This window comes from Mus pahari, chromosome 17 (genome assembly GCF_900095145.1).
Source record: "Mus pahari chromosome 17, PAHARI_EIJ_v1.1, whole genome shotgun sequence".
Taxonomy (NCBI): Eukaryota; Metazoa; Chordata; class Mammalia; order Rodentia; family Muridae; genus Mus; species Mus pahari.
In genome coordinates, this window is record NC_034606.1 from 38,394,206 (window position 1) to 38,410,333 (window position 16,128).

At 39.4% G+C, this 16,128-nt stretch overlaps 1 protein-coding gene across 16 annotated transcripts in view; it reads right to left on the reverse strand.

Moving 5' to 3' along the window:
• Positions 1–16,128, reverse strand: part of Ptk2 (protein tyrosine kinase 2) — a 203,730-nt gene that overhangs the window by 72,319 nt on the left and 115,283 nt on the right. For 8 of the 16 annotated variants that reach the window (XM_029548052.1, XM_029548062.1, XM_029548059.1 and 5 more), the window contains 4 exons: positions 15,734–15,851; positions 14,516–14,546; positions 10,706–10,758; positions 818–901 (listed from right to left, as the gene is read on the reverse strand). In XM_029548052.1, coding sequence (XP_029403912.1) covers positions 818–901; positions 10,706–10,758; positions 14,516–14,546; positions 15,734–15,851 — 286 coding nt within the window. The remainder of the gene's footprint in view (positions 1–817; positions 902–10,705; positions 10,759–14,515; positions 14,547–15,733; positions 15,852–16,128) is intronic. The other 8 variants (XM_021216199.2, XM_029548063.1, XM_021216196.2 and 5 more) reach the window with 1 other exon arrangement.

The following is a 16,128-nucleotide window of genomic DNA, read 5'->3' on the forward strand; positions in this document are numbered from 1 at the left end:
AAAACAGTGGAACTTAATTACTTTCTACCACAGTAGGCAAAAGTAATTTCACTGTCTTCTATTGTTAAACGTTAAACGAGCTTCCACTTTCCTTAAGGAGCATTTGTATCATTTCAGATACAAGAAATTCTTCATTACCCTGTAAGCAAAAGGGTCACCAGAATGATAAGCAGTGAATTGAATGAGGCAGTGACTTGAAGTCCCCAGTGATAGATGCAGGCCATGCCCACACTACCATAAAGGGCAAGTGTAGTTCTCAAGGCTTTAATGACAATTCAGGTTCCCATTTGAATTCATAGGAAACTACTAATTTTCAAGCATTTTTGAAAAACTGTTTTAATAATTACAACAAAAATCACTGATTTACTAGAAAACCCTCCAAATGGCACAGCTGCCTCATTTGTGCTGAACACCTGCCTCCCAGAACACAGAATGCAGGCACTCAGGGCTCATATGGACTGTGTCCCACATGCTGTATTAGGAAATTTGCAAGACCAGAACAGGTCTTGACAACCCCTGTAGGAAAAACAACATGACAGAAATGGCACCAGGAAGCTACTTCTTGCTCTGTCATGCACTTAAAAGCAGCAAATGGGCAACAAAAAGACTGCCTAGTTAAGACAATGGCATAAATTATGTCAATTGTGAGACACAAAACCTGCCCCATCAAGTTATCCCATCTGGACAGTGGACAGCACACACATTGCTATTCAGTATGGCTATTGACTGCTTGGGACAATCTAGAAGCATGTAGCTATAGTTAGTTTTGTAAGGTGCCTTGGTTGACAGGAAAGCCTGTGTGAGCGCAGTGCAGTACCCGTTGGAGGAGGTTCAAGAGAACAGAAGACCAAAGGGAGAAAGCGCCTAGCTTTCTTAACTTTATGTTGGCAGTGACTGACTCCTTTACAAAGAGGCAAGAGAAGAAAGAGAAAAACAGAAACAAATTATTTCAATACAAAAAAACAACCAGTTAATTTTAAAACTATAAAAACAAATACAAAATTGAAATGCTTTTACTACTATCATTGACTTGTAGCTTAAAAGAACTAATTGTTTTACTAAAGATTAACACTAGATACAAACCATGCCATAACAAAAACAAACAGCTAGGAGCTCTTCAGGCCAGCCAAGTAACAAATAATACAACTAAAAATAAAAAGAGGGGTGGGAAAACTCATAACACATACATACATACATACATACATACATACATACATACATACATACATACATACATACAAATGAATAACTTAAGGATCAAGAACAGTCTATACATTTGTCAACATTTAACATTTATCCAAAAATGAAGAAGTCTTAGAAAACTGTAAGAGCTTTATGAGCTTTATGAGCAGTTAAGATCTGGAGTATGTTAACATAAACTGATAATGATGATGATGATGATGATGATGATGATGTTCAATTACAGAAGCTGCAAAGCTGCCACCATCTACCCACTCCTTTGCCCATCCAGTGCTTAAATCAGTGAGGGATCCACTCTCTATGTGAAGCAGTGAAGACACAGAGTAGCTCCAGTACAGCAATGGCAGTACAGCACACACATCAGAATGAAGTAGACACAGTGTGACGGTACACACTATGGTGCCATCACTAACAGTCCTGACTTGAATGTGGGCCCATGAAGAATGAAGGTTAAAATAATCTGGCCATCAAGAAGGCAATAATCTAGAGCTGGAGAGATGGCTCAGAGGTTAAGAACACTGATTGCTCTTCTGGAGGTCCTGAGTTCAATTCCTAGCAAGATGGTGACTCACAACCATCTGTAATGGGACCTGATGTTCTCTTCTGATCTGTCTGACGGCAGGGATGGTGTAACTCATATGCATAAAATAAATAAATCTTAAAAAAAAAAAAAAGAAGGCAACAATAATCTCGGTATTAACACACTAGGAAGGAAAACGAGAAGAACAAAAATGTACACATTGCATTATTTTTCAAGAGGCATGTTTTGAGTTCAGTGACAGTTACTGACTACATCAACTGATTGCTTGGTCTAAAATCATTCTTAGTTTCTAGACTTCCTATACAATAGCTCTGGCCAGATAATAAAATGCTCCATTTGGTGCTGGGTGGATCATGGACTAAGGTAGGAGGGAGACGATTAAGATCAAAGACTTACTGGGGGAAATCCTGCAATGAATTAGTATAGGCTATGGATGACAACATCTGTTAGCATTAATTTCCTGATATTAAGAAATATACTCTGACTACATAAGAGGATGTCTGCAGCCAGATATGGAGGTAGATGCTTATAATCTCACAGTTTGGAGGTGGAGGTAGAAGGATCAGGAGATGAAAGTCTGTCTGGGCTACATAGGACCTCATGTCAAAAAAAAAAAAAAAAAAAGTCCAATATAAAATAAAAGTGAGAAAAAAGAAAAATGTTAAGTTTTTTTTTAAGTAGAAGTTTTTTTTAAAGATTTATTTATTATCATATGTAAGTACACTGTAGCTGTCTTCAGACACTCCAGAAGAGGGAGTCAGTTCTTGTTACGGATGGTTATGAGCCACCATGTGGTTGCTGGGATTTGAACTCCGGACCTTCGGAAGAGCAGTCGGGTGCTCTAACCCACTGAGCCATCTCACCAGCCCAAAATGTTAAGTTTTAAACTCATGATTCTTAAAACCATTCTCTAAGAATGAATGGTAAAAAATAAATAAAATCATAAGAAGCCCGGCAGTCTGAAATCAGACAGCAGCTATATTTACTCACACTGACAGCTTCCACTCCTTGGAGAAGAACCACTGCCCATGTCTAGCTTTTCTTAGTACTTTATTAGATAGTCTATTTCTAGACAGGTAAATATTCTTTATCTTGACTGAAAAAGAAGCAGTTCTAAAAATGTGCTTCTTGAGTAATACTGAGTTTAACCTGCTTCAATAAAAACAGTTATAAGGTTTCTTAACTTACAGAAGATAATTATTTTTGCTGCATGCTTTGAACATCTACCATGAGTTAGGCATACTGTATAGGAGACAGTGTTAAGCAAAATAAAGCCATGGACTTAAGTCTTAGGTGTAAACAATCAGGATCTGCAGTGTAATGAACTGGAAGGAGAAGCAGAAGGTCAATGGAGAGAAGGAAGCCACTCAGGGAATGGTTGAGGTCCAGGCATAGGCTTAGCAAAGGCACTAGGATTCAGCTCCAATGTGCTAGGCATGAGGTGCTCAATGAACTTCTAAGAGCAGGTGGTAAGCAGAGAGACCACAGACTAAATTAAGCCATAAAGGAAAGTGATCCATACACTCAGTATTGAGTTCTTGACATAAAGAGTGGCCAGCAAGTGAGGCATCCAGTGGCCAAGAGGCATTGAGCCCTCAAGAGGAAAATCCTGCTGGGGCTGGTGATAAGAGGGGGTTTGGATGGGACGTCATACTGTCCTAGTACCACTGTGGTGATAAATTATGCTGACAAAAGGCAATTTAGGGGGGGGAAAGGTTTATTTTACCTCCTGATTATGGAGTTATGTGAATTTCAGGTTACAGTCCATTCCTGTGGGAAGTCAAGGCAGGAACTACTTGAAGCAATACTCATATACAGTCAAGAGCAGAGACACACGAATTTTTGCATGCTCTCTATTTCTATACAATTCAAGACTCAGATCTAGGGAATATTGCTGCCCACAATGGGCTTGACTTCTCACTTTAATGAACACAAGTTAGTTTTCCACAAGAATGCCAAGTTGATATAAAGAATCTTTATGACTTTCTTTCCAAGTGATTCTATATTGTGTTAAACTGACAATAAAACTAACCTTCACAACAAGGGCATGGTGGTGCATGCTTTTAATCCCAGCACTCTGAAGACAGAGGCAGGAGGATAAAGCCAGCCTGGTTTACATAGCGAACTCCAAGAGAGCCAGAATTACATAGTGAGACCTTGCCTCTAAAACCAAACAAACAAATCAAACTGCTATATGTATAAAAAGCTGTTTTTCTGTCAGAGTGCATTACAGAGGTCAGGTTTGAAACTGACTGGGCCACATACCAATGAACAATTTTCATTTATTTATTTTTGGTGACAGTGTCTCACAATGTAGCATTGGCAAGCCTGGGACTTGTTATGGAGTAAGGTGAACATGGGCATAAGCAAGCCAGCAGGCAGCATCCCTCCATGGTTTCTGCTTGAGCTCCTAGCCTAACTTGCCTTTATTATTGTAATTTGGAAGTTTAAGTCAATAAATAAACAAATACACACATAAAAGCCTTAACTACTTTTAGCCAGCGAATTTTATTACACTAACAAAATTAAAACTAGAACATTACAAAGGCCTGGCTGACCGACAGAAGTAGCAGGGAGGAAACTGGACAAGGATATCTTGTTTCAATATTATCTGCATAAAACTGAGCAGAAAGATGGAAGACACGGCATTTAAACACACTGATACCTGTTAACATTTTTATATTTAGAGGGGAAGGAGCATGAAAACCATTTGCTTTGGAATAATAACAGGATTAAAGGCATATGTAAGAGCTGGAGGCAAAGCTAACATGAAACCGGTTGTAAGCTTTTGGCTGCTGATTCTGGGTGATGAGTATGTAGAAAATCAATTCACAATGCTGTCCTTTCTTTTGTATATACTTGATAGACTCGATGATAAACTACTTAAAGAAATTCCTCAAAGGCAAAAGACACAGTAAGAATTTGATATTGTCTATTGACCTATGGCTTATCTTGCATCACAAAGTCTGAATTTAACCCATAATTACTATGCAGTTACTATCAATTTCGAAGCTCTCAGGTGGAATTCATTTTTCCTGTTCTTCCATATTAACAGTACTTGTTTGATAATTAGCGAGATGGTGCATAGGTTTCTTGTAATCTATATTGGATCTTATTTAATCATTGTTCTCATCAGTTTAGCCAGAAGGCTAAGGTTTGTGAACCAAGAATACTTAAACACTGCTTATTCTAAAAAACACACTTTGGTAGAGTGAAAAATTTATTTTTGTTTAAAATACTCTGGTATAGCATTTCATTTCCCCCCTGGTATGAAGGCTGTTGGGAAAGACAAGAAACAAACCCCACAGGGCTGAAGAGGCAGATCCACAAGGACTACTTGTAAAGACAGAAGTCCTCATTGTCTAGCCTTTTTGAATGGGAAAGTAGCTCAGGAAGGCCTACAGTCCTGCACCACCTCCCACAAATGAAAACAAGGAGTTCAATGCCAGGGGAAGGAGAAGAAGTCTCCATCTCTGTCCCTCTCATAGGACACTATTTCTCAACTTACAATGCTGGGATTTCCTGTGACCTCTGAGCACTTGAGACCTCTCAGGAACCACAGAAGAAGACAGTGTGATTAAGAGCACTCTCAAATCTTACTGACTGCAAGCTGAATTCTAATGACATCAGGATGGGAGCATGGTCAAGAAGCAACACTGATGGACTATTCTTATCTCTCTTGCCCTTATCTGTGTGCACCATCACCAGCCAGAGTGGCTCTAGATACCAGAGACATTGAAGATTCTTAATGCTGTATCGTTCCTCCTAAACTCAACTGCCAGATCAGACATGTTTATTGTGACCACTAAGACTAGAATAATTCCTAGTTTTCCAGGTGCTCAGAGTATGTTTAAAATAGTCAATGCCTATCACTCTGTACATTATCACCAGCAATGCATCCTAAAGAACATAATTTACAACAATGAACTTTTCTCAAGTAGTATCAGGGATTGAACAAGGCCTGCACATGGCAGGTAAGTGGTCTACCACTATCTCCATCTCTTAAAAAAGTTCATACAACCTCACTTAGGCTTCTTGCAGAGGCTGGCTTTAAACTTGTAAGTCTCCTGCTTCAACTTCCTAAAAAAACTGAGATTTTTAGATGTGTGTCACCACATTTGGCTCTTTTGTTTTGCTTTTATTTGTTTGTTTTTTAAGACAAGGTTTCTCTGTGTATCCCTGACTGTCCTGGAACTCATTCTGTAATTCCAGGCTGGCCTTGAACTCAGAGATCTACCTGCTTCTAACTCCCAACTGCTGAGTGCCAAGTACATCACTACAGCTAGCTGCAAATGAACTTCTTTTGCAATAGTTAGCAATATTCTGAACAGTGTTTAAAACAAGCATTCAGAGCCACAGTGGCACATGCCTGTAATCCCAGTACTAGGAATGCTTGCTTACAAAGGAGGATCACAGTTAAGTTCTAAGCCAAGCTGGGCGGCATAAGATGAGACACCATTTCAAAAGGGGGTGAGGGAGAGAAACGACATTTTTGCAATAGAATAGACAACTTTGGAAGGCATGGCACTGTTACAGTGGAAAACTACATAGTAAAATTAGGTATAAATTGCTCTTTCAAAGTGAACAAAAGGCAGACTTTTGAAATCAAACAGAAAAGACAGTACTTTATTATTGTACTGTTGAATGGAGAAAATTGCTATAATGAAACCACATGCTAAAATATCACTCCCTGTACACATAAAGATTCTGCAATGATCAATGGCATCTAATGAGAAGAGAATGAATTCCTGGAGTTCAAGTTCTAGGCTTACAGTGGGCTTTCTTTTTTTAAAGATTTTATTTATTTTATGTATATGAGTACACTGCAGTTGTGAGTCTTCATGTGGTTGCTGGGAATTGACTTTAGGACCTCTGCTCGCTCTAGTCGGCTCTGCACATTTATTATTATAAGTAAGTGCACTGAAGTTGTCTTCAGGTGCACTCATTACGGGTGCATGTGAACCACCATGCGGTTGCTGGTAATTGAACTCAGGACTTTTGGAAGATTAGTTGGTGCTCTTATCCACTGAGCCATCTCAGCAGCCCCACAGTGGGCTTTCTATTACTCGCTACTACACGAACCTGGCCAAGCCACATAAGTGCAGAGAAGGGTGGTTTCCTCATCTCCAAAGCAGGGGTATTAATAAACAAGACAGTATTGTAGATACGTCAGGCATAATTCCTAAGCATGTATGTATTTGCTAAGCAGCAGCAAAGCAATCAATGGACAATAGACTCATGTCCATGAGTTCACAAGGAAAGAGATGCAGAAATGATTATCAACTCCTCCAGACCTGTACACATTTCTGAGACCTGTATAAAAACCACTCAATCATATTTGAGATGTTCTAGGATTTGAAATGACGCAAACTGATACAAATAACATTTATTTTGCTAAATGTTTTCTTGATAGAATAATTTTAGTCACTAACTCAATATAACTAAAAGAAACCCTATATAAATAGAATTATGTGTAGTAAAATAATAACCAAAACAATCTGTTATAAACATTTTACATGTACAATAATACTACAAATAAGTTGTCTAAAAGTACTATATTTGTCCTTTAAGCACAGAGAGGTCAATAAAATCAAAACAAATACCTCTGCCAGATTAAAATTACACCACTGCAGTCATTTCCATAGACATATATAAAAGAGGTAATTTATAATTTATAGTTTGGTTTTGCATGGTCTAACATTGAATAAGGGCTACAAAGTAACATAATGGCAGCCATCATGGATTTCTACTCATAGCTGAGTTTGGACATTCATTCAAGGGCCTGCTTATTCTTAGAGAACCCAAACACACACACACACATTCATTCAAGGGCCTGCTTATTCTTAGAGAACCCAAACACACACACACACACACACACACACACACACACACACACACACACACACACAAAACCAAACACAGTTAAACCTTCAAAATACTTGAAAACAACTTTACTCTAAGTTCTGGGAAGTGTCCTAACACCAACTCTGTTTCACTGGTCTTCACTTAGAGTATGCTAACAGACCCCTGAAGACAGCCTGGGTACTGGTCTTATAGGCTGGGCTCAAGGTCTACCTGAACTCACAAAAGGCATTAAAACAATTATTTTGTTTTTGTTCTTTTTAAAAATTCTTGTTAACTCTAAGAATAACATGCCTCAGGAACCATTACTCTAGTAGATGTCTTTGTGAGACTCTGTCAATCTCATTTCTGTAGTGGAATAGTTGAAATTTCAAAGGTCAACCCTTCAACAACCAACCTAAGGCACCCACACAGCAAGCATTTGCTGAATGTATTCATGTCCACCTGGTAGGACACGTCATAGATAAGTGAGGTAGGGTGTAACAGGAAAGTGACCACACAGAGCATAGCCCAATCCACTGGCCTGCACAAAACAGGCTCATTGTGGTAGCAGATATAGAAGACCACAGGTTCAACACGAACAATTTAGTCCAGAGGATCAGCATCTCAACACACATCAGAAACAAGACAGCAAAGTCAAGAAATAATCTTGGGATACGATTATAGCACAACACCATCAACTGTAACAAACTAACAAAAACATTCCCAGGGATGCCAGACTAGCACTTGGACTCACTGTGGACAGGCTTCAAGCTAGATGGTCACTGCTTTACAGTCTGTGAAGACAGGATTTATAAGCAAGTAGTAGATGGTCTGATCAACAGGACTAACGGGGCTAAAAATACCAGCTGTCGTCACTGATCACCCCTGGACACTGAGCACTCCTCTCTGCCTGGTCCAGTACCGAAGTACTGCCTGTCAGTTTTTAGGGATAGAAAGGTTTTGTGTAAGGAAGGAAAGAACAAAACAGAAGAGAGTGACCACAATCCTCAGCATAATGTGAATGAGAAACACAGCCAAGGAAAAGGGAGAGAGGGGAAAGGCAGGCCTAGGCCAAGGGGTGACATGACAGCCTCTGATTGAGTCTTAGTGTCATCTGGTAAGCACAGGATTTTTACTAAGAATTTTTCTGAAAGAAATAAATCAGAGACAGAAACACAATCCCTCCTTAGACACACCAGGAATCTCAAGAAATTAAAACAGACTCTGAGGTTTTTATCCAAGTTTGCACAATAACTCTATTTTGCTCCCTGTGTATCTTCAGCAAATTTTGTAACCTCTTAGCCTTTAGTTTCATCATCTGTATACGATCTCAGCAGTCTGTTAGAAGTTCATGAGTTGGCTCACACCTTTAATCCCAGCACTCGGGAGGCAGAGGCAGGCGGATTTCTGAGTTCGAGGCCAGCCTGGTCTACAAAGTGAGTTCCAGGACAGCCAGGACTACACAGAGAAACCCTGTCTCGAAAAACCAAACTTAGGCGTGGCAGTGCACACCAATAACCTTAGCATTTAGGAATCAGTAAGAACATCAACAACTTCAGGCCAGCCTGAGCTACAAAGTAAGGTTTGTTTTAAATAACAACAAATGGCCAACTTTTTCTTTCTGGTCAGAAGGTGTCAAATAGGAGGGGCTGGCAGGGAAGTAAAATGCAGAGCTTTGATGCTGACCAACTGCTGAAGGGAACCGAAGCACCAACGTGAAGAAAGAAGATAGAAGAGCCATAGGGCCTAGGACCTATGTAACCCCCAAAGGTAAGTAGCAGAACGAAACTCCCAGGCACAAGGGAAGTCTGAGCTCATTCTTGTATCTGAGCAACTGCAGAGGTTGTGGCAAACATAGCCATCAGTTCCTAGGCTTCACCTGCAGCTGCCTTTCCATGGGGCATATACATTTTACTGCCTGAATGATAAGTGCTGCTCAAAACTCACCCTTCTCTATCCTGTAAACAACACTGAAGAATCACCCTTGGAGGCTTAGATGGCTTCTTTCCACAAGCTGAATAAGAACTCTACAAAAAGGCTGATGACATCCAGCAAACCTAACACTCGAGATTTACTCCCAAGTCATGGTTTAGGCTCTCAAATAACAGAGAACATGCAGTAGCCCTGAAACTGTCCAGTAAGACCAAATCCAGAACCAAGAGCTTCTCTGTACTCTGCCAAGAAGTAGCTGTTGGCTCTAGGCTATCAAAGCATTGATAGTGTTGTCCACTAACAGAATGACTCTGCCAGGTGTCTGTCACAAACACCTCTGGAGTGAAGGTTTGTGGGATGTTTGTGGGTAAGGAAGAGAACAAACAGATACACTATTATGTTGGGTACCAAAAGAAGATCTGGGAACAACTGGGCAAAAATACAAATTAAATTTCAAGAAAAACTGACTCAAAACAAATGAACAGGAATTAAGTCTCATCTGTCATGTAATGAATACACCAGGAGGTTTTATTTTAGAAATATAACGTTTATGTTCACACACATAGCTGAGAACAGATAGTGTACAGTAACATATACGCATGTGGAATTATGTACATGTATGACAGTAGGGTATAATGTATATTAAGATATACAGCTGGGGCCCTTAGAAGGTGCCTTTTTCTGCCCCTCCCTAAAATTCTTTTATTTTCCACATGTTTAGATAAGAAAAAGGGAGCACATACACTTTGAAAACATAACATGAAAGTCACCATACCAAAAGAGTTAAGATAATGGTTATATAATACCTTGACTGTATTAAATAACCATTATGTTGACTGTGAAAGAAGAAAATCATTTTTAAAAAAATCACGTATGTCTTCAAACACACAATATAAAGTGTATTCTGTTAATCCTGCTAAACTCAATAAAGATAAATCATAACGACAACTTCAAAAGCTAAGGTTTCATTCTAAACACAACATGGCATTGAAACAATATGGAGCCCTGTGTACTTTAATGAGTAACAGAGTCACAGGCAGCATCTAGAGTAAAGTTCACATGGATAGCTACTTCACAATAGTAAAACCACACAGGTGCTTTCTAAGCAGATGAACTGAACAGAGTAGCATCTACATCCTCCTCCTCCTCACAGCTTATTATTCAAGGTCTCTACCTGAAGATCCTTACCTGACACAGAGACTGCATGTGTCCGCATGCCTTGCTTTTCACTGTTGGCCAACCTGCAACAGAACAGATAAAGTGTAAGTACTGTCCTTACCAGGACTAAACACCCGCCCTTGTCAAACAGAAATCTGCATCTGCCTCAGATCAGGAAGGCCAGCACCATTCCTGAAAGGTCATGTTCTAGACCGGTGGTTTGATTTTTATAACGGGAGTCTTTACAAAAGACACTGAGTATGGACAGGTTGTGTTAATGCTTCTAAGACCATTAAAACAGACAATTGGACTAAAGATGTAGCTCAATGACAGAGCACTTGTTTAGCACATTTGAGGCTCTGGAATTCATCCCCAGTACCACAAGTATAAATCAATCAGTGGAGGGAGGGAGGGAGGGATATCCAATCAGCTAATTAATCAATTTAAAAACAGACAAATGAAGAAGGACAGATGTGCCTGGACTAAGCTGCTTTACAAAGGTCACTTAGCGCTATTTATATAATACTATGTAATGTGCAATGTAAAGGCTATAAAAGGGCTTAAACACTAGACTGTAAATAATTGTTCAAAAGTTATAAAGAACCATGCAACAAACACTAAATTTTTCTATTTAAATCATAAGTTAAGGGTCAGCAAGAAAATTCAACAGGTAAAAGTTCTCGTCACCAAGCCTGACTATTTGAGTCTGCTCCCTGAAGCCACATGGTAAAAGTATAGAATGGATTCTGACAAGATTATATTCTGTTGGATACAAGTGCAACACTGGGGCATGTGTGTACTTACAGATATGTATGTATATGTGTGTATGCACATACATACATACATAAGCACACTAATGAATGTACAAAATAAAAACTAATTTAAAATGTATAGTAGCATTTTAACCTTCTAAATCTAAGTATAACATGTAAAAAAAGTTAAAAAGTATGTGTATACGTTGCTATTGTATAATATCTGATATTCAATAGATTGAAAAAAGTTTAGTGACACTTAAAAAAAAAAAACCAAGGGGGCTGGCGAGATGGCTCTGTGGTTAAGAGCACTGACTGCTCTTCCAAGGGTTCTGAGTTCAAATCCCAGCAACCACATGGTGGCTCACAACCATTCATAATGAGATCTGATGCCCTCTTCTGGTGTGTCTGAAGACAACTACAGTGTACTTAAGTATAATAATAAATAAATCTTAAAAAAAAAAAAAAAAAAAAAAAAAAGCATAGTTTAAAATTTTTGGAAAGCACCAAACACAGGAAGAAAGATCTCTCACTGGCTGAGAAAATGGCTCAGCAAGTAAGGGAGCGCACACTGCAAGCCTTGCAGCCTGAATTTGGCACCTAGAATCTATGTAAGGTGAAAGGAGACAGAGGACTGACTTCACAAAGTTATCCTTTGATTTCCATGTTGGCAATGTGTGATATGTGGTTTTCCAATCATATGTACATGCAATCATACAATACAGATAATGATAATACATCTTTTAAAAATAGAAGTTTTATATTTTTCAGCTATTTCCTTGGCTTTTACTCATAAGGAAAACCTCTTCCTATTCCATAAGCATTTACTATACAAGTACCAAATGGAAAATTTTCTTAGAATACAGGGTTTATACCAAAACAAATATCAGAACTTAACAAAATATCTTTTCTTTTACAGCCAGAAATACTTTATATAAAACTGCATAACTTGTGCAATCAAAAACCACAGTACAGGATCATATAATTTATTATCTTTTACTAAATTAAACAAATACTTGAAATCTATCTTTATTATAAAAACTGAAGTTACTGTCTCACAAATCAGAGGTTTCTCTTCCACTGAAGCAACATGGCTACCACACTGTGTATCAACTCCACTCACTAGCAGGCAGGGCATAGTGTTACTGAGTAAACCACACTTCTTGTTTCTTATTCTATAGCCACAACACCGGGTCCCTGCCCATCAGCTTTCTCACGTGCTTGCCTTGTCACTACTATGGAAAATGCAGCATTAGAGTCTGGTTGCTGTAAGGCCTGTGCCTCCTTTGTTCATGTTTTACACTCATGTTCATAATTACTATATGGCCAGATCAAAACAATTCCTTACGTTTTAGCTGCAGAAACTCTAAGAAAGCATAAGCTGTTGCCCCAAAAAGGGACAGAGAACAGACCCTGAGAGAAAACTACTTCTCCAATTCCTGCTCGCCCACATATCCATGATTCCACAGAATGTGGCTATCAGAGAGGTAGGCGACTGTCAGGCGCATGAAGACAAGACAAGCAGCTATTTTCCAAAATGTGGTTACCTACTGACCATCTGGTCATAGGCAAATGCAATGGTATGCCCTCCTGGCTCAGAGGCCTGTATTTCCGAAAGTGATGTAGAAGAGAAAGGCCTGAAGGAGAGTTGGAGACAGTTGATAGAGAAATTGAACAAGTATAATTTAGAAGAGACTACGAGGAACATCAAAATTGAGGCTAGAAGTGTCAGCAAGGTCACATGTCAGAAAAGATCTTTATTTAGGACGATTTAATGAGGGGCTGAGGAAGACACGCAGACTCAATAGGTGTGCAGGACAGAGTTGATAAAAGGTACATTCCTAACCAGCTCCCCAAACAACTTAGCATCAAGTCCTCATGGACAAGCCTTTATACACTCTGCTACCATGTACTGCTTGAGATCTCAGTGTGTCCTATGGGACTCTTAGAAATGTTCTCTTTGGCTTTCTTGGACACTGCCTAGATCCTTCCATATTCTGTAGCAAGTCATACTTTTCTGACTCTGATACACCTCTGGGCCTGAGGTCCTCAATAAAGCACCTACTAGAATAGCCCTGAGAGGCGAGGTTAACTGTGAGGACAGGAGAGGAATGGTAGGAGGCTGCTAGAGCAGACATCAGATACATTTACCAAGGAGAGCCAGCAGATGTGGCTACAGAGAACAGGCACAGACAGAATGAAGACAAGCCCAGGGTTAGCACTCCTTGTCCCAGGCTTCCACATCTCCACTGCTTCTTAAGTATCTAAGAATTGACAGTTTCTAGTGTTCAGTTACCTGTTTATCTGAACAGCTAGATTTTTACCTTTATGGCTTGACCCCCAGTTTTTAGCATGATGACTAGGAATACAGAAGTAATAATGTAATTTTTTGCATTGCTATTTCATTTCTTTAATTACATTAAAGATCAACATTTCTCTTATGGAATATGTAACATTAACAGTAAACCTCCCATCACATCTTTTTCATTTTCCTAATTGTAAAAGAGAATGCCTATTTTCACATTTCTAAGCAAGTGATAAAGTGAATGTCTAAGCCTATTATTACCATAAACATCTCTAGATCCCTTAACAGACTTGAAATAAGGGGAAAACCAATTTTGAAACTTCCTGATTAAATATACATTTCATATATAACTTACAACTTATTTGATTTATATTTGGAAACATGTTTTCATAGTCCTTGAATATATGTAGAGATTTAATTTTTCAGAAAAACAGACAATAAAGTCCAATGGTTATCTCAAAGTTTCTAACAAAGCCGAATAAGAAAATGCACGGGCTGGTGAGATGGCTCAGTGGGTAAGAGCACCCGACTGCTCTTCCCAAGGTTCGGAGTTCAAATCCCAGCAACCACATGGTGGCTCACAACCATCCGTAACAAGATCTGATGCCCTCTTCTGGAGTGTCTGAAGACAGCTACAGTGTANACCACATGGTGGCTCACAACCATCCGTAACAAGATCTGATGCCCTCTTCTGGAGTGTCTGAAGACAGCTACAGTGTACTTACATATAATAAATAAATAACTCTTTAAAAAAAGAAGAAAATGCACAAATGGAGCACTTACTTTGGTATTGATGGCAACGCCCGTTCACCTTCTGGGAAGAAAAAGGAAAGAGACATGAGCAACTCCTTTAAAGGAGAGTATGAAGGTAAGTCCAGGAAGGAGGAGAAGCCTTATTCTGGTGTTCAGTGACAGTCCCTTATAGCCAATGTCATCACACTGATTCTACTTTAGGCTATTATGGGTTTCCATACAAAACTTATAACAAACATAACTGGGTATTGTCTTCACATGGAAAGATATGCCAAGCCCTAATAAAGCCATAATGCAAGGATTGATAAAACACAGTCTTCCCAAATGACTTAAAAATCAAGGAGCTCTTAAAATACAAGTCTAGTTGCCTTGCCCAAGGTCTTTGATAAAATGGTTTACAACTAGTAACACCCAGAATCTATGCAGAAAGTACAATGGTACAATGTATGTAGCTGCAAAGGAATTCAGCAGAAACCTTCCTTCCTTACCATCCAGGTCCATCCTTACCCCTTATAGGGATCTTTCTGGAACCCTGTACTCTGCTTGACCCCCTGAAATTTATGAGCCCCTAAGAGCACACTGTCATAAACTGTTCACCCTTCCCTTTTCACATCACACCCTTACCTGGCCCTGAGCTAGCTCTCAGAGTGCTTTATGGTAAAGGAAGAATACTGGAGGAACTAGTATCCTAACAAAGTCTAGGCTTTCCCTGCATTCCACAGATGCATTCAGAATGCTTCCAAAGATACTTCAGAAATCCATATTCTCAGTATAACCTTGTCCTTTGAACTATACTTACAAAGCTCTTCCTCATGAGGAGACATGAGCCCCATTTCTAGGATATGTTTATTCACTCAAATCTTTAATTTCATATATTGCCATAGAATTTTGTTCTTCACCTACTCTAAGCTTTTTAATTGTAAAGGGGGAAAAACACAACAGGATAGAAACTTCAACCTGAACTACAAAGGGCACTTGAAAAAGAACTGGGAAGATAATCTCCACAGCTGAAAGAACCAAGGGTAACTCGGAGCTACTCTAAGGGTTACTCAAAGTCCTGTACTGTCAGTGTGCTTCAGCCCAGCCTTGAGTCTGTGTGCTGTGCTGTGGACCACTGTCCCTATACAAACAAGCATCCAGGTTGCAACAAGGCATCAGGCCTTCACATTTACAGTGTTAGCAAGGTCAGAACTGGCAGCTGGGGTGAGCTTGTCTACCAGTACAGCAGAAATGAAAACAGAATCTCACCTTTCTGGGGTCTGATGATGAAGGATTGTGTGGCTCCATTTACCAGCCGGCAGTATCCATCGATCAGGTCGGCCATGTTCTCTGCAATGGTTAGGGATGGTGCCGTCACTGTCAGAGGCTAACGAGAAAGAACATTAGAAAGAGGCGTTATTGTTCTTCCCAGTAATCAAAGGGACAGCTGCACTCTGACATCACAACTCTGCATACACTTGAATAAAGAGGAGTAGGAATGAAACATTTGCCAGATTTAAGTGAAAATGGAAGTTTGGTATTTAAGACCATCATTCCTTGGATGCATAAGATAAAAAGTACTGAAACAGAATCTCACTTTTACAAAAGAAGTCAGCAAAATATAGTCTTCAGAATGTCTGGACCCTTGGACACACTAGGAATTC